Raw genomic sequence first — 20,959 nt, 5'->3', positions numbered from 1 at the left:
CACGATGCAGGAGCGCAGCCGATACGTCAAATAGTCGAGGGGCGTTTCAGGTACACAGAGGAGCGCTTCATTTGTGACACCAAGCGCTGCCGGTCACCTTAGATACAATGAGCGCGGTTTGATTATTACATTGTTTAGATCGCTCTGATTTTTTTTTTTTTATGACTTTTCATGTTGATGTGTCCTTTTTTCATTACACCTTTTCAAGCCTCCAAGTCAAACCTGATACAAGTTCAATGGTGCGTCACAGAGTTGTGTTATTAGTTTAACCAAATACTGGTGGCATTACACTTAAATATTAAAAGCAGCCTTAATAGATGTAGTCGCACTTGTAATAGAAGGTTAGCAGTTTGTAGTAACTTAGTAGTTCAATCAAATAAGAACATAAAATGCAGATCACAGCTTTTGTGTCACTGCTGTTTCAGTCGCTGTGCACGGAAATATACAACAAGCGCACCACCAAAATAAAACTAGTGTGGGACAAATGTAGGCTACTCAGGACAGCCTTGCAATATATAATAATAATATCCAGTGTTACAATGTAATTCAGTTCACTCACGTACTGTACTTCTATAGAGATATGATGTAGGCATACTTGAGTATTTTTATTTGATGCTATTTTCTTACTTCTACTCCATTACAATTGAAATATTGTTCTTTTTACTCCATTACATTGATCTGACTGTTCTAGTAAATAGTTACTTTACAGGATAAGATTATATATACAAAACATATCAAGAGCTCATAAAATAGCATGCATTGAATTAAAATAAATACCAGAACATAAATAAAACCACAGCAGTACAATGACATTGTTGAAACTGCTCTACCGTGACCACCTACAACAGAAAATACAGGTCTCTGTAATAATAATCCAATAATATAATATAATATGACATTTACAAGGTCAATTTATGTACTTTTACTTACATACATTTTGCTTAGGTACCTTTACTAAGGGGGCATTTTCAATTAAACTTGTACTTGTATTTTTATATTGCCTCTTTTACTTAAGTAAAGATCTAAATACTTCCTCCACCACTAATAATAAATAAAAATTAGAGTAAACTGAAAAAATAGAAAACTGCTTATATCAGTAATATTAACTCATTGATCATTTTAAAATTATCCATTTATTTACTGGTGATTTAACGTTTGGCCCACATTAGTGATGTGCAATTACTCTGGTCTTTTTCCTGGATCATTGACTTGGGGGAACAAACTGATTACTGATTACTTCCTTTTCCAGTATAACATATATCTAGGCTTACTTGAAGATGATTACTGGAATAACACTGTTACAGTTACAAGTTCTGATTCTCATAATCACAATCCTTAAAGGAAAAAGAAAAAAATAACTCTTTCCTCTTTGATTTCAGCCATCCCAGAGAGTTACTACATCCTTATCGGAAAGAGTTTAAGGTTGGATTAGTTGTGTCATTACAGTTGTAGGCCACTAGAGATCAGCATGTTGTCACCAGCTGTAAGGTTTTACAAACAGAAAGCCTGAAAGATAGTGGCTCTGTCCCAGTTAGTCCTACTACATACTAATAAAAAGCATATTGAGTATATTTAATGTTTAATATCCTGTGTAGAATAGCATATTAGTTCAGACACCGGAGTGTTTGTTTGTACAGGATGAGCAGACATCCCTGATTTTCAGGAACACTCAGATTTAATACTTTGAGCCAATTGGCTTCTCCGTCTGTCTTAATTGACCTCCTAACCCATCAGCAACAGCATGTGTTTGCCATTCAGTTTTATGATTAACGTGCCAGAGCGTCTTCGCTAGTGCATGCAGAGGCACACTGTGCACAAAATAAACAATGAAAGTACTTTTGGAGCCACAATTGTAAAAATCTTGGCGGAATAAGACTTAGAAAAAAGTAGCACCTTGACTAGAAAAAATTATTATAAGTTCAAAGGAGACAACATTATTAAATATTGAGCAGTCTGTGTGACTACACATGGGATACATTTCCAGATTGTAACGTCATAAATTGACAAGATTTGACACTATATGTCATACTGACATACAGTAAGAAATAACTGTGTTTGCACTCATCTGAGCAGCTGATCTGCTATTAATAAGGCATATAATTTGTCTAGTCACAGAGTAGCTTGCACACCAGTACTGCAACACACGTTTTCATACAAAGAAAGGAGTAACTTCATGTGTTACATTTAAATAAATTACAAGAAGGGACAAATAATTAAAATTGTGTAGTATACATTGTTTATAAAGTGTCCTCTAACTGAACAACTCACTAAACTATGTGATTTTTAAGGGAGTCTGGGGCGGGTTTGCTGCTGCCTCAAATCACTCACATGCAGGTTTCCCTCTGGAGGACAGAGATCTGATCTCAATGAGGTTAACAAGAACTAATTAAAAATACCAATAGTAAACACAAAGGTAAGATTGGATTATTTATTATCTGGGTAATGTATCTGGATACAGATCACATTTTAAAACCAGGTGTAAATTTGGTGTTTGAGTCTCCAGATTGAGAATTCTGTAATGGAGAGGATCATCCAGTTGAGTCAGCGTGAGGTCCAATGAGGTTTAGGTAGGTGTGGGAGAGAAGTTTAGTATTTGGAAAAGAAAAAAACATATTTAAAATAAATAAAAAAACATAGGCCTAACCATTTAAAAGTTGTGTGTCCTTCCCCCTAATGCCAAATTCCCTCCCCAGTTCTTTAAAAATGATTTGACGTGCCTCATAAATCACACTTGTCAGAAAATAAGTCAAAATAATCAGATACTAAGTCAAACATTTGACCTATTTTTCCATTTTATACTTTTAAAATTGTCTCGTAAATTTTTATATATGTCAAAATGTTTATATATGAGCGTTTGTATTTTTGTCATCCTAACATCTCTATTTGTCTTTATTTACTTACGAAATTGGACCTCCATATTGACTCATTTCAAAATCTGGGCATTATTAAAAACTTTCATTTGTTTTATTGAAACTCATGAACAACAAAGTGATCCAGATCCACACGGTAACTGTTAATGTCCCAAAACCCACCAAGTCCTACATTTCCCAGGTTGCAGTGCGTCACCCCGCCCTTTCCTCTCCCCAACTCTGTTCGCGTCGACTTTCTGTTTTGCAGTGATTTGATTGCTTGCTCCCAGCTATGTGATTTGGTTCGGACACACCTCGCCTGCACCACCACTGATTGTCCTCTTCATCTTCATCACCAAAAGAGAAAGCAGACGGCTCCAGTGAGTTGTGCTGCCGTCGCTCTCCAGGGAGGAAGATGTCCGCTGGCTTCCCCGGGCCGGAGCCAGTTTAGGAAGATCTTTTTTTCCCACAGAGTTTCGTTAGGAAAACACCAACGTTTTGTTGCGCTTTGTGCCGTTGTCCTTTAACTTAAGAGACAACTGTCAGAGTCGGGCCCCCCCTCTCAAACACGGAGCTGCATGGCTGTGAACCAGTGCCTTGGACGTTTTACGTCAAGTTCTGTCGTGCCAGGCCAAGGCGAGGGCGGACTGGAGATGCCTTCAGGCTAAGAGAGCTAACGTCTGGACCAGGGCTAGACCGCAAAACACAGACTGCTTAGCACCAGTAGGCGAGAAAGGATCTTGGTGTGCTTTGTTTTTAAGACCCTCCTCATACCGCCGGTGTGAACTAGAAAGGGCAGCTACACGATATGCCGAAATAGCGGTTACTTTGTTAAGTTAGCTTGTTGTTTGAATCTTAAGTTATCTTGTAACGGCGCGACGTTAAGCTAGCAAAGTTAGCTGTGCAGCTTCTGTATCATAACAACACAAGCCAAATGTCTAGTGATTGTTCACTGACACAAAACACTGCAGGGAAGGTTGTCTGTCAGCACTAATACACTATGATATATTAAAATAAAGGTGTCTTTCTGAGGTATTTAACACAGCCTAGGTGGGTGGACAAACATGAGCACTAACTAACTAGCACCAAACGAAAAGAGGGGGTGATAACAGGACTGACTGCTATTTGAGCATCTCAACTAAAGAAGTTAAATTTGGGGTGTTTTTAGCACCTGCTTAAACTTGTAAGTCACAACAACGAGGAAAGGCAGCCGCTCAACCTGATGACCATGGAGGGAAATGTACAACAACAGAAAACAACTCAATTAGCCCGGGAACTGATGAGGGTATTTAACAGCTACAACAAGCACACCGTGCAGCTGAAGAAGAACCTGAAGGAGACTAACGCATTCTTCCGGGAAATAAGGCAAAATTACAGCAATGCTTGTGCATCAACCATGAGCTCGGATTCTCTGGAGGCAGGTAGGTGTGAACACATGCAGCAGCTACACAGCCCTGCACTGTACCCACATGTCACAGTGTTTAAACCGTGTTTAAAGCATCCTATATGGATGGCCAAAAAAAACAAAAACATGCATAGTTGTGTTTTACTTGTTGTTGTTTCGAAACAGAAAGGAAGAACTAACAGGTTTCTGCTGACATGTGATTTCTCTACCAACACATAGACTGACAAAAAATGCATTAATTAGGGTTAGGGAAAACTAAAGAGATTAAGCCCCCTCTCAAAAGCATGAGCGGACTAAGTGCACCAAATATGCTGAGATTACCACCTGGCTGAAAGTCAGTAACTGGGCTTACTGGGGACATAGTTTTGTAGCTTTGTCCAACTTTAAAATGATCGTATTAGCCCCTATTTGATATTACTGCATCACATTTTCCCATTGCAATCACCCCAGATTAAGAACGTTTCTATAAAAACATTTTCACTGCTCCATATATGCCAAAACATTATTGTAAGCTTTCTTGACCACATTATTTAGATACGTATATCTATGAAACATTGATTAAACACACAGCAGTGATGGAAAGCCAGATACAATGTAATGCGGCACATCTACACGGGTGTCTTATACACCAGAGAAGGTCAAAATAACTTTCCTCAGTGTTAAATGAACTTAAATGATTTGTCATAATCAACAGAAAAATGAGACCATAATCCTGCCTTTCATGGGCAAAGCCAAACCCATGTCTTCACCTTCTTACTAGATTCATCTAGCAGATGTCTCGCTTACCCTAACTTATCTGGACACAAAATGTGCATCACATGACGCAGAAGAATCACAATATAGTTCCTGATCTGTTATCTTGCTAGAGGTGATGTATAGGTCAGCACCAACTGACCGTTTAGCAATTTATCCACAGGTCATGCAGTCAAATGATCAGCACAGGTCTTTCTGAATCAATAGGTTTTAATGCGTCATGTTAGGTCAAGTGGTGAATACTGGTAGGGGAATGCTAGATTAGAGTCACAGTAAAACCACATGTATGTGACAAAGAAAGGCACTGGTATATAAATGTAAAGTAGGCCATTGCTACTCTCTCCCCTCTTTTGTTATACAACTGTTTCAGACTGTGACTCAGCATCACTGAGGATTATGTCTGATACGTTCACTAACAAGGTTGAATTGGTTCTTCTGTGCTCCACATCTCAGCGCTTGATCAGGAAACAATAGCCCAAGGAATAATATCAGATGTCAACTGTTTTTAACATCTCTATCATGGAACAGTGATCTACTGTATATTCTGGTAATGGCGCATGGATATAAAGGATCATGTGTCACTGAGTACTCCATCTCTGGTTGCAGTGTTAGCTAAGAGCTCACTGCTTCCAGGAATGAACATAATAACTGATAAGTTCTGTCCTCAGTCCACCTCTCAACATCATATACCCCCTTGTGTTCCCCCAGGACAGCTTAGCTGCATCTCTTTCCCAAGCCATGAGGAAGAGTTCCTACGTAACACTGTGGGTGCTGCCCCGAACATTGTGGTACTAGGCCAAGACTGTGCTGCCCGCTACCAGCTGCTCAACTGCCTTTTGGGGGAGAGGCTGCTGCCGCTAGGCCCAGAGGCCGGAGAGGCTTGTGAAGGAGTCCAGGGCACTGTCTGCAAGAGGCGGAAGCTGTGCTTCACCCATGGGAGGCAGACAAGGCTCAGCTTGGCGCTGCCTGGCCAGTATGAGCTGGTGCACCAGCTTGCGGCTAACTGTGGCCGCTGGGATACAGTGCCCCGGGAAGACTTGGAGATCCATGAGGAATGTGAGGACCCAGCCCACAGGCTGGCAGAGCTGGAGATCACCCTGCATCACCCACTGCTACAGGTAGGCTTCAAATCGCAGGCTCTGGATACCGTGTGAAACCAACTGGATCTACTGTCTCTATACCGTGTGTGCTCATGTTTTAAATAATGAGTTTGGCTACTGTTGGTAATCGACTGATATGATTTTTCAATGGCCGATGCTGATATTTATAAAGCAGGTCGATATATAATACCCATATCAATTGATGTAAGTCATGTATAATTCCATGCAGAGTACATCTAATATACATGTTATCTTATTAATTAATGAAATAGAAAAATACACTGGGTTATACTGTCGATTGAACTCTGACACATGTACTCAAGTTTCCAGAAACGGTCGATGTGACCATGTTGCTCACTGCTTTATTTTTAAAAGAAGATGTAGAATGAAGGTGCGATGAGGCAGAATTGTATGCTTTGATGAAAAGCAGGTGTCTCTAAAGCACCCTGGAAAAGCTTTTATCGAAAATGACATTACCTGCCAACGCTTCCATTTTTCCAGGGTTTCTCCCGTGTTTCCAGGCCGTCACCCGGCCCCCTCCCGTTCAGTTGTTACTCAAGGGAAACTCTGGTAATTTGCAAACTTTATTATGAATAATCATCATACATGCACCCAAGTTTTTGGATGTTTGCACCTGATGCATTCGCAAGTCATGTCATAGAGCTGCAATGATTAATTGATTAGTTGATTAATCTGTTTGAGCAATTATTTAAGGGAAATAAATCCAACATCTCTGAGTCTAGCTCCTTAAGTGTCAATATTGTCTGGTTTCTTTGCTCCTCTCTGACAGTAAACTGACTATCTTTGGGTTGTGGACAAAACAAGAAATTTTAGGACATCGTCTTGGGTTTTGGGAAACACTGATTGACATTTTTCATCATTCTATGACATTTAATTGACGAAACAACTAATCGATTAATTAAGACAATAATATAAAGATTAATCGACAATGAAAATAACCGTTAGTGGCAGCCCTATAAGTGGTGTACTGGACATGGAAAAATGAAAAAACACTCAATTATGTCATTCTTTTCAATCATATGGCCTGGCCCTAACTGTGTGTTTAGCTTGTTGGTACTTCCTCCTGTAGCCTTTGTGTTCACACACAGCTGAGCTCACAAAGAGATTATTGAGCAGAGCTGATTATTCCCTGTGTTCAGTGTTTTACCTGATTTGTGCAACTGTTCAGAAATACATTCTTTTACAGTCGTTTTTCTCCCGTTCAGGTTTCGATCAGCTCTTAAAAACAGATTCACAGGTTACAGGTTGAAGTTTACAGGGGAAAGGAAGAAAGGACACAGTGGTACAGTCATGCTGGTCTTCAGCCAGTGCGACCTGAAAATCACAATATCTTGTGATTTTGGAAGTGAATTGATTAAGCGTAAGGATTGTAGTCATTCCTTATCATGTGTGACATGTGGAAATGAGTCTCTAATCCTTTAAACCAAGGCCCCTTAGTGAGCATCACACAGCCCAGAAACTAGGCCCTGCTCTGCCTCCGAGCAGCCCACCCGCCCGGCCTCTTACGTAATGCAACTGGTCTGGTGCGATTCACATGACTAGGTCATGTTAAAAAATCCCAAACCCTTTGCTGTGATGATGTCGCCATGGTTACAGCTGAATACTGGTACACTGCTTGTTTATATCATTACAGATTTTTTATTTTTTACATTTAATAGCATAAATCAAGATTTTGTGTGAGCTATGTAGAAAAGAACTATTCAGAAACTGTTATTAATCCAACATTTTTGCTAAAATTCATTAATTCAAAATCTATTTGTACCCATACTGACATGAATTATACATGTAAACATTGATTTCATCTTCAGAATATATTTTTGAGACAAAAGCACACGTGTCAAGTCTCATTAGTGTTGTGGAATAACTTAAAGCTGGGGAAGGAAACTAGCGAGAGACAGCTAGATTTTGAAAGTATCAAACTGAAATAATTCATCCGGACCGGATGAAATGATTGGCCGTGCTTATTACAGTCCTGTGACAGCCACAGATACTGGATTTCTTTCATTTTGTGTCCGAGCATTTGATTTATTGATTACTGTCAAGCTTTTAATTTCATCAAATAGAGCAACAAATGCTTCTGAAATAAAATTTTGTAAAACCCTTGGTGTGTGGAGTCTGCATGACTCTCTTTCTCTGTCATCATGTTATAAACAAAGTGATTGTATAGTATAGTAGTGTATACTAAATATGGCTAAATCCTTTTTTAGAACTTCTTGCATTGCTGACTCACGATCCACCAGAGTCTTATCTCAAAAACAGAAACGCAATAGATTTAAAAAAAAAAAAAAAAGGCTGGAAGGAAAATATCAGTGCTGGAATTATTTCACACCCCCGTTCATTTTCATGTATGACTGAAATCCCTTATTTAGCTCAAAAGGTTTGTCACACTTGACAGGACCTCAGAGAAGATTGTACATTATTTTCTACCTTAGTCTGCAGTTTATGTCCTACGCTTGGAGGAAATTATTTTAATAGTTCTGAATCTACACATTTTCATCAGCCAGGCACTAAAACATAGGTTTGAAGCTGTGTTCCGCTCGTCTTTAGGTTTCTGCTGAATGAATAAGAAATTAGCATGTTTAGGTTGGACTAAATGGAGGCACAGAATCTCTCTGCTCACTGTGGTATTCACACTCTGCTGCCATAATCACAGCAACCTGTTTTAGAGGCCAGCAGATGAGGACCAACTTGCTAATTAGCCCTCTCTTCATCCCAAAGTTTACTCATGCTTCTCAACCCAACTTAAGCTCCCAGATGACATAAAGGGTGCCATCCTAACGCAATGTTTCTGAAATTCTTTTGAGATCCATAGATTCTTGTGTTCATTGCCAGTGCTCTATGAATTCACATAAGAAATGCTGCTTGTTAACAAAGGCCTGTGATATTAGCAGTCACCCTTAAAATATGCTAATAGAAGAATTTCTTACATGGCTGTTTGTCTTGACTGTGTTACTTTAGAGAGCTGGTTCAGTGTCACACTTTTTAAAGACATATGAAATACAAAATAGTAACTTGTTGTTGAAAACAAACTGCATTCAGGCAATTCAAACATTGTATCGGTTTTGATTGGTTGTGAACAAATGTTTGCAGGCTATCTTTGTTCCAGAGAGACTGCTCAGATGGGCTCAGCTCTTGTTTCTTGGAGACAGGACTGACTGTCTCCTTTGTGCAGCTGTTGGTCATTTTTGCCTCTTTTCTCTGGCTGTCTCTTCGTTCGTCACGGTCTCCCCCTGAAGCGGTCTCCGGGACTATTTTTGTTGATGTTGTTATTTATGAAGGGTTAAGAAAACCTTTTTACTTGTGTAAATTTTCTGCCCTGTCACAGACATTCCCAAGACCACCACAAATATTTATTTGCCATTATGTGTGCAGAAATAGAAAGAGCATGTGACATCTGTGGATGGGTGTTTTCTTTCTTATGCATTGAGCACCTATATAACAGGGTTTGTAGCCTAGTTTTGCTGAGTTAAGTTAAAAGGTCAATTCACCTTCATTACATAAAATACATTAGACATATAAAAAAATTAAAACTTATTATATATTCTAGTGTTTGTAGAAAATATTGAACTAGCTCCAGTGAGGTCTATGGATTATTGAGTTTTTTCTAACAGGATTTACAGCTCTTTAAGCTCCGTCTGGAAAACATCTGGCTCTTGAGCTGCTAACTGCTCCTCTCTGCTCCTCTATGTTCACCAGCTAGTCACTGCTTTTGCCTCTCAGATGTTTGGTGTTGGGCAGGTGGGGTACAGTGTGTTGATCAGAACTTTTTCACTGCAAACAGCCTGCCTGCTGCTTGCAAAAACGACACTGATGAGAGCTGTGAGATTAAGCCAAAACAGTAAAGTTGTGTTTTGTAAAACCAAAATAACGAGCTGATTTGGTGACATAAAATTCTGTAGAGTTGAGGGGAACTGCAGATTCAGGTGATAATTATCTGTGAGTTTGTCACCAGCAACACCTTTCACATTATATGCAGTCGTTTGATCCATTGTTATTATAAAAACAACGATAGTAGCGCCTTTAAATTCCATTTACCTCCATGTTTGGTTCAGTGACAGATCGCTGCAATAATTTGGCAACTAAAATCCAGCAGTGCCCTCCTGGTGGTGTCTGCATAGCTGCACAATTTGGAGAAAAAGTTTACAATCACAATGCCGGCTCAATGTCGTGATGTCTGTCATCCATCCCCAATGGACGGCAACCTTTTCTGTTTAATTGTATCCCTTTGCGGTTATATAATCATGCAGGGTGACATTGTGATTAGATTAATCATGCAAACCTACTGCATGGCTGGATCTCAGTGGCCTTTTTTACAGAACCGCATTTCCTATAAACCAGTAAGCTTGAAATATAGTAACATTGTTGTGGTTTCTTTGTGGTTCGTCATCAGGAAGCAAAGGTCATGGTGGTACCTTGTCCGAGTGTCCAGCCCATAGAAGAGGCCCTTGAAGACTGCACTCGCAACGTGGTCCCCATCATACTCTATGCCATCAACCAGGACTCCCTAAGCACAGAGCAGGTGACTGAGCTCTGGAAGGTTAAAGAGATGCTCCCCTTTCCCATCTGTTTTGTTCGTATCCCTGACATCATGCAAGCAGCCTCCCCAGAACCCGGCCGCCAAGCGGAAAAGGAAAAGGAGAGGGAGAAGAGTGCCCTCCATAAGCAGCTACTCTCCCTTGGATTCCTCAGTAGCCCAACAGGAAAGTGCTCCTGTGGTGCCCCTACACAGATGCCCACCCCGGGTGCAAAGCCCCAGAGCATGCTGGGTGAGGCTTTCGAAAGACTGCATCGGTTGCTGGTGCCTTTTGCTCGCCAAGTGCTTCAAAACCAGCAGGTAGAGGCTGCCAACCTGCTTAATGGGCTTCACTGTCGCTGTCTAGATCTTTTCATCAACCAGGTGAGAGGACGATGCCTCCTAGCACCGTTCGTGAGTGTCTGTGATTGTTTTTTTATGCTTTATAAACATGTGACAGTTGTAACTCCCACAGCATAAACTGCTTGGTCTATCTGCGTTGAGCCAGTATGCCCCTGAAAAATCACCAACAGATCATCCTCTTGTCCTCTCTGCTTCACTTCCCCGCAGGCCTTTGACATGCAGAGGGACCTGCAGATAACACCCCGCAGGCTGGAGTACACCCGTGAGAAAGAGGGTGAACTCTTCACCTCCCTCATGGCCATCGCAAACCGCAAACAGGAAGAGATGAAGGAGATGATTGTGGAGACGCTTAGCAGCATGAAGGAGCAGCTGCTGGAGGATGCTGCGAACTTGGAGTTTACAGGTTAGTGAGGGAGCATCCCAGGTAAATGCGGCCGGCAGGGTTGATCTTCTGTGACTTTTCAAGATTTTTGATATTATTAAGGAAGACATTGTCAATCTCAACCATGTTATCAGTGGAGGAAAAATGACATGTTTAAAAAACAGAGCTGGTGTACTTGTTTTAATGAAGACTTAAACAGCTGTTTCATAATAACTGATTCTTGATAATTGCAACCCCGGTACAGTTCAGAAGAACAGCCGAGTTGTGAAGACGGTGCAGATTTTGAAGTCTGATTAAGCTTGTTTATGTTAAAATAGTGGTTCTGATGTCATCAAATCAAGTCCAGGAAGATATCAACTGAAAGCCACAAAAACAAAAGTAAGGAAGTCAAACACATTTTTTACAGTGTGCAAACAATGGCTTGAGAGATTATTACTGTAAAGGTAACTCGGACCTTTCTATTTGGGTACTTTTAATTAGCTCTTTTTTATTTATTATTATGTAGTATAGACATCAGGACATATTTTGACATTATCAATGATGATTTATACATTTCTTTGAGGTTGTCTCTGCTGCTGTCAGACCTCTTGGGGACAGGAAAAGAATCATTGCCATGTATTTACACAAACATTATTAAATTATGTTTTTAATTGGCTTGTTATTTGTTAAAAGTAACAAAAAGTAATTTGTGACGATGTGTTCGGATTCAACCCAGAAGTGGACTGACTTTACCTTGAAAAAGTAAATTTAAGGATTAATTAAAGGGGTCATTTCAGGTCTTCGCAAATTGGATATGTTTTTTCCTAAAAGTGAAGAGGTTAAGCCTGTTAATAGCAGTTTTGGATTCTCCACTCTTAAGATGTGAGAGATGCAGATTTTGTATTCTGCAGGAAATATAGATAAGTATGCTAAGAATGTATATAAAATTGGAAGCATTATTACCATTACATATTTTCAGACTCAGAAAAGGGAAATGTGATTTGCTATGACAGACACCAGTAACTTTGATTGTGTGGTTTCACATTGGATTTCTCAAAATTGTGCCTATTTTGCTCTTACATCTTCAACTTGTTGAGAAAGGATTCCCCCTTTATTATTTCTATATTAATAAGCCGACTGACATGTCTTTACTGGCCTCTTCAGCCTGAGTTACTCAAAGCCTGTTTCTTTACTGTTTTTAGACTCTAGTCAGACCTGCAGAGACATGACTGAGCCAGCTGCGTTTCACAATCTGCCCACAAAGTTTTGTACAGTCTGAATCAGTAGTTGAGAAAAGCCTTTCATTGGGTATTGTGCTGTTTCCTTCCCGTCTCCCTTCCTGGGCCTTTTTCCAAAAAGCAGCTTTATGAAGTTATCTGGAAAACTTTGCTGGGTAAAACTCTGCATCGGACCATACTCCAGAATTAGTCCGGAATATTAGTCAGTATTCAGGAAACTAGCAATATGCAAACGGGGTTTAAACAGATATTCTCCTGCTCTTGTGTTGTGCAAACACAATGTGGCAATGTGAAATTAGCTCTGATGTAAAGGATTAAAGGTGCTCTTTGGACTTTCTAATAGACACTTTATTTTTACATTTAGTGTTACTCCCCTTCAGGTCTAACAAAAATATCAAATGCTTGTTCTTCCTCAATTATTTTGAAAAAAATAAACTGCATTGTTTACACCCACGTTTGTGAGCATGAGGATCCACATGCACGTGTACAAACAAAAGCCGGTGCTCACACATGAAAATCATTGTATTAATACTAGTTGTCGCAAACGCCACAGATTACCTCAAGTAATTGATTCTAGCCAGAGTGTCCACGCAGTTTCCAGTTTATTAGGTACACTGATCTAAAACACAGTCTGTTACAACAGTTTCAGAGAGGTGCTGAATCACCTGGACATTTTAGAGTATGTGGTTTGTTGTAGAGTGTTTCTATTATTTTGTCCACCCCTTTTATACCAGAGGGTAGTAGGCTTAATAACAGAAACAAACAGCTCTCTGTGCAAGGCGATGCAGTTTGACAGCACCACAAAACAATATAGTGCTTTAAAGTGAAAGAAATATGTATTTAAAGTATATTATTACCAATACAATTTTAATATTATTTGAATAACGTTCAATAGTAGTCACTGTAGTATCAAAATATAATTAGTATATTGCAGTAATTCTTGTATTTCTGGTATTGAATGGGTGTCTCTCTTTGATACTAATGTATATGTTAGTTTAACTATGTGAAGGGTCAGATTAGCACACTAAATCTTACAGTGCTAAAAAAAAAGCTAACTGGGAAGAACAGGATACTGTCTGAATGCACAGAATGTTACATTGTGCTCCTGCAAGTAGAGCTCTAGATGTTTTGCTCATGGACAAGTGTTTTCTAAATCTCGTTTACATTCCACTATTTTAATGTGTTTATGAATGCGGACCTGAGAGAATACAAATACTTGTGTTGTGAAAAGGCCCTTTGTTCTCATTCATCCGTGCATTATGCTCACCATCAAGTGAATGTCACATATCTGACACCATTAATTCATCAGGATATCTAGTTGGTTATACACACACACACACACACACACACACACACACACACACACACACACACACACCACATATTAACCGGACAAACTGTTTTATTTCAACTTCAGACATCATTGTAACATCTAATGGAGAACCAGTTACGTCGAGGGACATCAAATCTTGCATCCACCAGATCCAAGAGCTGATAGTGGTTCGTTTGAATCAGGCCGTGGCGAATAAGCTGATCAGCTCTGTGGACTATCTGAGGGAGAGCTTTGTAGGAACTCTGGAGCGATGCCTCAACAGTCTAGAGAAGTCAAACTTCGAGTCTTCTGTCCACAATATCACTTCTAATCATCTCAAACAGGTGGGCAGTAGTTTGTGAAAAACAGCAACCTTGTTTAGTATACTGGTCAGGAATTTTAGAAGATGCTTAAATGTGATTAGTATTTATTAATTTTTTATAAGCTTCATCAACAAAGGCCATGTCAGCTTCACTTGTCTTCAGTGCCACAGGCCACCAGGCATTTTCTGGTATCTTAAGCCGTTGGGTTTTCACTTCTTCTCTCATCTGTCACAGTTATTAAATGCTGCCTATCATGTGGAAGTCACCTTTCATTCAGGATCCTCGGTCACAAGACTTTTCTGGGAGCAAATCAAACAGGTCAGTGTCTAATGAATTCAGCCACAGGAGTGTCAAACTGCGCTGTGACTTCTGGAGGTGTGTTCTTACTGTGTGTCTTGCTCCTAGATAATCCACAGGATAACGTTTGTGAACCCTCCTGCCATCACTCCAGAGTGGAAGCGGAAAGTGGCCCAGGACGCCATTGAAAGTCTCAGCGCTGCCAAACTGGCCAGAAGCATCTGCTCCCAGTTCAGAACTCGCCTCAACAGTTCCCACGAGGCCTTTGCAGCATCCCTGCGCCAGGTAAAGTTTCTCTGCAATTTTGTTTTTATTATTTCATACTGCTCTGTAGTACTCTGCCTTGCTGAGGATTACCCCGGCACGGCCCTTACGGCAGGAAGGTCTGGTTCGGCACAGAATATGGAATAATGTAGGAGACAGACAGATGAAATCTTCTCCTCCCAAGCTGCTGACAGACCTATCCATGCTGAACATTTTGAAAAATGCTGTGGGTCTGAAAAGTGGAGAGGAAAAACAAGGCTTATGAAATGGTGACATCAAAGTGGCATATGGGCTAGAACCTGTGCCTGATATAACATGACTTCTGCGACGCCCTTATAGAGTGGGATAATTCACACCAGGCAACAGAGCATGACATGACTAATTTATATACAGCAGTGGCTGATTAGCATTAGCTGTTGTTTTTAGCGGATTTCCTCATACAGCAAAAGAGTTGTAAAAGAGCTGTGACAAACATCCTCAGGGATTTTTACCTTGCTGCGTTGTAATTGATTTGAATGAGCGTGACATTAATCACCTGACCAGGATAAAAGGTTTGTGTGAATCCCCTGCTGTATGGTTTGAATGCCTCTGAACCTTCTGTAGCTAGTGGGAACGCAGAGTGCTGGCAACTGACCAGTAAGGTATGATCTTTTTTTTTTTTTTTCAGATAATACACAGTAGGGAAAAGTATGGAATTTCATTTTAGACATTTCCAGGCATGGATAAGTGTGGGACTATTGCCCCTATTCTGTTTTCTAAAATATAAAATTCAGAATTTGAAAAAATAAATGGATCTAATGAGCAGAGTCGGTGTGAGAGAGCCCGGGCCACAACAAGCTTCATGTCGTCAAAAGTAAAGCACGAAGTCGGCCTATAGCGTGTGACTGAACGCACATTCCGACGCAGAGCTGCCTCTACACCTTGTACATCACAGCAGCTCTGCCCCAAGGGCCATATGCTGCATTCCAGGCAGAGTTGGAATTTCCCAGATGAAAGTGAGTGTCCAACCTCCAAGTGTTCCTGTTGCATGATAAAGAAACAACATGGCTGACCCTGACAAAATGATGTTTCTAATATACACACAATTTAACTCTCAGCAGTACAAACCGTTTTAATGACAACGAGTGACATAAGTACTTGTTAACTGTGATCCTGTCCAGCTACATTAATCTGCAAAACTCAGTAAATGTTTTTTTCTGAAAGTTTTCTGATTTGTTGACATTTATTATGTTTTCCTGAAAAACTTTTGCGAAGAGAAGATGATTTTCAGAGATTTTAACCACCTACCTAACATCGCTGGGAACATATTTCTACATCAATTTCCATGCAGTACATGGTTTACTATGTGATAACATGTATTGTTTTAATTAAATACAAGTAAATATACTTTACATTGCTTTTGAGTGGATGGTTTACCATTTACAATATGTGCTTCCTTAGGGACTCCAACACTAAGGTCACTGCTGAGAGTTCAATTGTGTGTGTACAGGAAATATCAGTTTGTCGTGGTCAGCCTTGTTTGTTAAAGTTGAACTATAAAATTCCAACTTTGACTTCAATGCAACTTTATAACTGAATCAAATCTAGACATTGAAAGAAAATGCAGCAATATCTTTGAATCACATATATACATAGCATCACAAATAACCAATTAAGCTTGTCTGAACATTCATGAGTTATGCAGTGAAGTAGTTATCGGAAAAGTAAACCGATTATCTTTCCTGCTTTCCTGAAACCAGACGGTTATGGCTACGCTCATCATTGTTTCCATGGATACAGTGAATAAACAGGGCTGTACAGATGCCGTGAAAATTAAATTATTTGACTTTTTTTCTACTCATTTTCAGTTCTCATTTATAAAAGAGACATTGAGGGAACAATAAGAGGACAGGTAGCGCCGGTTAGTTTACTTCCTCTTTGAGCAGAGAGTACCCACCTACATTCTTCTGGTAATTATATGGTAACATAAAAGCATACAGTCAGAATGTGTAACATACATGTTTACAGTTTTATTTACATTTTATTTATTTACATAATAAAAATCTGTCTCTACTCAGATGTCAAATATTGTCTGAAGAAGTCTGACATTTTGAAATGGAAAAGGTTTGGGAACTCTGATAATGCCTTCAGTGACATCTCTATAGACAGCTCTTATTGGCTCTCACTCCCTGCACAGCTCGTGCCTCAGCAGTTTATTCCTCTTCACTTGGATTGCTTTGCATTTTAAGCCCCAAAATGCAAATAGCTGCGACTTCCTCCATGAAGTCCCTGACAAATCCAGTTCAGTCAAATTGATGAAAAGCATCACATGACAGAGGGTACGCGTCACATCACTGACTACATTTCCATGCTCACTCCTAATGGAGTTACACAAATACACTGAACTATTGTGGCAGTCTTAAAGGGGATGTGATGATGGGCGACGCGCTGTGTGTTCGGGGCCTTTTGATGGACAAAAAATATCAAAATAATTTCATTTAGTTATTTATCTAACTCAGTGATTGAAGATCAACTAATAAAATAACATTTAATTTCTGTCACATTCCTGTCCATGACTAATAGAGAGAGAAACACTGGCCTGCAGGTATGTGAGGAGGAGTTATGAATGTGAAGGTAAATGCAAAGTGTTGTCAGTGGTGATAACAGTGGTGCGTGTGTTTGGGTTGGTGACCAGTCTGGGTCCTGTTTTAACCCCTTTTTTCTTTGTTTCATGATGCACGCAAGAGATTCACTTTATTGCAAAGCATGCCACAAATTGCTGCATCCAAACTGTCATCTTTTATAGTTTGTGCTGTACGTTATCTGCTGCACAGCATCAGATTCAAACACAAACCTGCAATACCAGACAAAATATGAGTATATAAGAGCAGAATGACGATCAGATGAGCTCTTCATATTATGTTTTTCATTGACATATTTTTTGGTCAAAAGATTAGGGCTGGACAATAAAACAATAATTATCACAATATAATGTTTTTTCAATAACAATATAACAAATGTTCAATAAATGTTGAGTAAATATTTGACTGTATTCACTTAAGTCATACATGAATTAGGTCTTAACTTTTTTTATTAAGATGTTTATTTTGGACCAAAAAAAACTTTTACTTAATTTTACTCTTGCATATTTGTTGACTAAAGACTTTATCGCAATTGATTTGAATGTTCTACCTCAGATTTGTGAAGTGATCCACTGTTTGGCCTCAAGTGTTGACCATAAAGAAGAGTTTAAACCACAATTAACCATCATGTTTTGTCAGCTTTCACTCACAAATCAGCCTTTAAACTCGAAAGAAATAACAATTTGATACTTATCATGATAATTATCGACATCGAAAGATATGAAACTTTTTATTGTGATAACATTTTTGGTCATATCGTCCAGCCCTACAAAAGATCTTTCTAGTGTACTTTTTGACAACCTTAGGTCGCTCCTCTTGCACATGGCAGATCACATGTAGTGAAAGGTTCAGTAATAAAACTAGTCAAACAGAGGAATGAATAACTCTATGGAGCACACTGCTGTTAACACTACTGGAGGTAAAGCAGTAATGGCAGGAGAGGGGTAAGGTCGGTACTTCTTGGTTATGGGCTCTTCACTCCGGAGATCTAGTGGTCTCCTCTGGGTTGGCTCGCCATCAACTCAAACACACTTCCATGTTGTTAACTCTGTGTGACCTGGGTACACAAAATAATCGCCGCCGCCCAAGTAGACGCCCTGTTTATGGGAAACGCTGCAATTTAAAGGACGCTGTTGCAGACTAGTGAGTGATAGTATGTTCGTTCTCATGTTGACTTTAAAGCTCCAGCGGAGCGCAAAACAAACAGCAGTGATGAGAACTCAACCCTGTGGAGCGTATGAAAACAGACAGATGCCCATTTACTGTCACCCTCTGGCCAGCTAGTGCATTAACCAGTCTGACAAATGACAACTTCGCCCACTGAGATCAAGGCAGCCGGCCTATACTCACTGAGGACTTGAGGGCGGTTCTGCAAACAGTTCCATGGTGATGGCACCCGCTGACGTTCTGATGATGCAGTTTAAGAAAAGAGGATCAGATGTAATGGGACGGACCAAGAACATTAGAGGGTGCTCCTAACAGTTACAAGTCATTTTACAAAAATGAAAACTGTTAACAAATGAGAGAAGACATTTTGCAGCTTCTCCTAATGCTGACCATGAGATGCTATGTCATGTGTTGGTGTTTGTAGCTGGAGGAAGGCCACACGGGGCGTCTAGAGCGCACTGAGGACCTGTGGCTGCGTGTGAGGAAGGACCACGCCCCTCGGTTAGCCCGCCTGTCTCTGGAGAGCCGCTCCCTCAGGGATGTGCTGCTGCATGGTGAGTCACAACCAAGTCCTGTGAAACTCCCAGTCTGGTCACACAAAAAATACCTTTTTTTTGTAACTTCTGGAAATTGTATCTTTGGCCATTGGTGACTCTGCTACCATTGAAAATCTCCAGATGTATTATTCTGCTTTGAATAAAAGTGTTATGTAAAGAACTTTGAATTTCCTTGTTGTTGCAATGTTCGATAAGAATAAACTTGCCTTGCAACCTGCATACAGGCATTTGAAAAAGGACTGCGTTGCTTTCTGACAGGTAAGCCAAAGCTCGGGCGAGAGCTGGGTCGGGGGCAGTACGGAGTTGTGTACTTGTGTGACAGTTGGGGGGGACACTACCCATGTGCCTTGAAGTCCGTGGTACCGCCTGATGATAAACACTGGAACGACCTGGCTCTGGAGTTTCACTACACAAGGTGAGTAAGAGTGAGTGCAAAAACATTATGTACGCACGCAGAGATGTGTAGAGACAGCTGCACCGGCATGATCTCAGCAGCCGCCTTGTTTTGTCTCGACATTATTTTAATTCTTCTCACCAAACCGCCGCAGGTAGACAACACAATCATAGCTGCCTGTGCGTTTTTCTTTTGCTTGAGAAGCAGCTGCATTTATGGAGAGCTGAACTCTTTTCAGTGACAGTTTTGTTGTAAAGGTCAAACTCCACCCACTGTATAAAAAATAGTTTTGACTGTTGAAGCCTGGAGGCTATTCTGCACACATTCCCACATGTTGTCGGTTTATTGTTAATGCTGATCTGCTCCAACTGCCCTAAACCTGAGGAATGCTGGACTTTGTAAAACTGAGTTGAGGCTGCATGAATGTACACAAGCAAGACTTACATTAGGGCTGGGCAATAAAACACTAATGATAATTACTGCATTATCATTTTCCTCAATAACAATATAACCAAATGTTCAATTACTAAATGTTTGCTTTAATGCATTTAAATAGCGGACAAATTAGCACTTAATTCTTCGAGTAAGATAATTATTTTGTTGAGGAAAAAGAGAAGAAATGTCACTCATGCATATTTTTTGAAAAAAGTTGTTGTCGTCATTATTTTGAATGTTTTACCCCAGACTTGTTAAGTGATCGGAGTGTTTGTCACATTCTGACCATAAAGAAAAGTTTAAAACCAGATTTAACCATCTGGTTTCTTCAACTTTTACTCAAGAACAAAAATCAGCCTTTAAACTTGAAAGAAATAAAAACAGAGAAATATTGGATGATGGGAAATTATTTATCATGATAACATTTTTGGCCCTATCGCCCAGCCCTGACTTACATTAAAGTACTGTGACTCAAAAAGTGATCATTTTATGATCGTATGACTGAAATGTTTAATTTTCCTTCCTTCTCCTTTTGCATGTGTGTTGCTTCAGGACCCTGCCCAAGCATGAGCGGCTCGTCGACCTGCATGGCTCTGTGATTGATCACACCTACGGAGGCGGCTCCAGCATCGCCGTGCTGCTCATCATGGAGCGGCTGCACAGAGACCTCTATACAGGCTTGAAGGTGCAGTGTTTAGAAAGAGATGTATTCTTGTTTTAAAGGTAAAGAAATGTCGTCTTCCATCTCACTCACACACTTCCAGTTAAGTCTCCTTTTCCGTTCTCTCCGTCTCTACCAGGCTGGTTTATCGCTGAGGGAGAGACTTCAGATCGCTCTGGACGTGGTGGAGGGGATCCGCTTCCTGCACAGTCAGGGCCTCTTGCACAGAGACATAAAGCTAAAGAATGTTCTGGTAAGTTCAGACCAACCAATAGTTTGGCAGATTTGTGTGTGTGTGTGTGTGTGTGTGTGTGTGTGTGTGTGT

General features: G+C 40.1%; 1 protein-coding gene across 1 annotated transcript in view; it reads left to right on the top strand.

The window, feature by feature from the left end:
• Window positions 1-3,072: 3,072 nt before the first annotated feature.
• dstyk (dual serine/threonine and tyrosine protein kinase) overlaps window positions 3,073-20,959 on the top strand; it is a 26,684-nt gene continuing 8,797 nt past the window's right edge. The window contains exons 1-11 of the mRNA XM_046075850.1: window positions 3,073-4,270; window positions 5,716-6,125; window positions 10,519-11,025; window positions 11,212-11,407; window positions 14,021-14,259; window positions 14,473-14,556; window positions 14,644-14,820; window positions 19,012-19,141; window positions 19,403-19,559; window positions 20,526-20,658; window positions 20,774-20,887. Coding sequence (XP_045931806.1) covers window positions 4,072-4,270; window positions 5,716-6,125; window positions 10,519-11,025; window positions 11,212-11,407; window positions 14,021-14,259; window positions 14,473-14,556; window positions 14,644-14,820; window positions 19,012-19,141; window positions 19,403-19,559; window positions 20,526-20,658; window positions 20,774-20,887 — 2,346 coding nt within the window. The 5' untranslated portion in view covers window positions 3,073-4,071. The remainder of the gene's footprint in view (window positions 4,271-5,715; window positions 6,126-10,518; window positions 11,026-11,211; window positions 11,408-14,020; window positions 14,260-14,472; window positions 14,557-14,643; window positions 14,821-19,011; window positions 19,142-19,402; window positions 19,560-20,525; window positions 20,659-20,773; window positions 20,888-20,959) is intronic.

This window comes from Micropterus dolomieu, linkage group LG18, assembly GCF_021292245.1.
Source record: "Micropterus dolomieu isolate WLL.071019.BEF.003 ecotype Adirondacks linkage group LG18, ASM2129224v1, whole genome shotgun sequence".
NCBI classification, from domain to species: Eukaryota; Metazoa; Chordata; class Actinopteri; order Centrarchiformes; family Centrarchidae; genus Micropterus; species Micropterus dolomieu.
The sequence above is the reverse complement of the archived record's forward strand: the minus strand, read 5'-3'. Positions and strand labels throughout refer to the sequence as shown.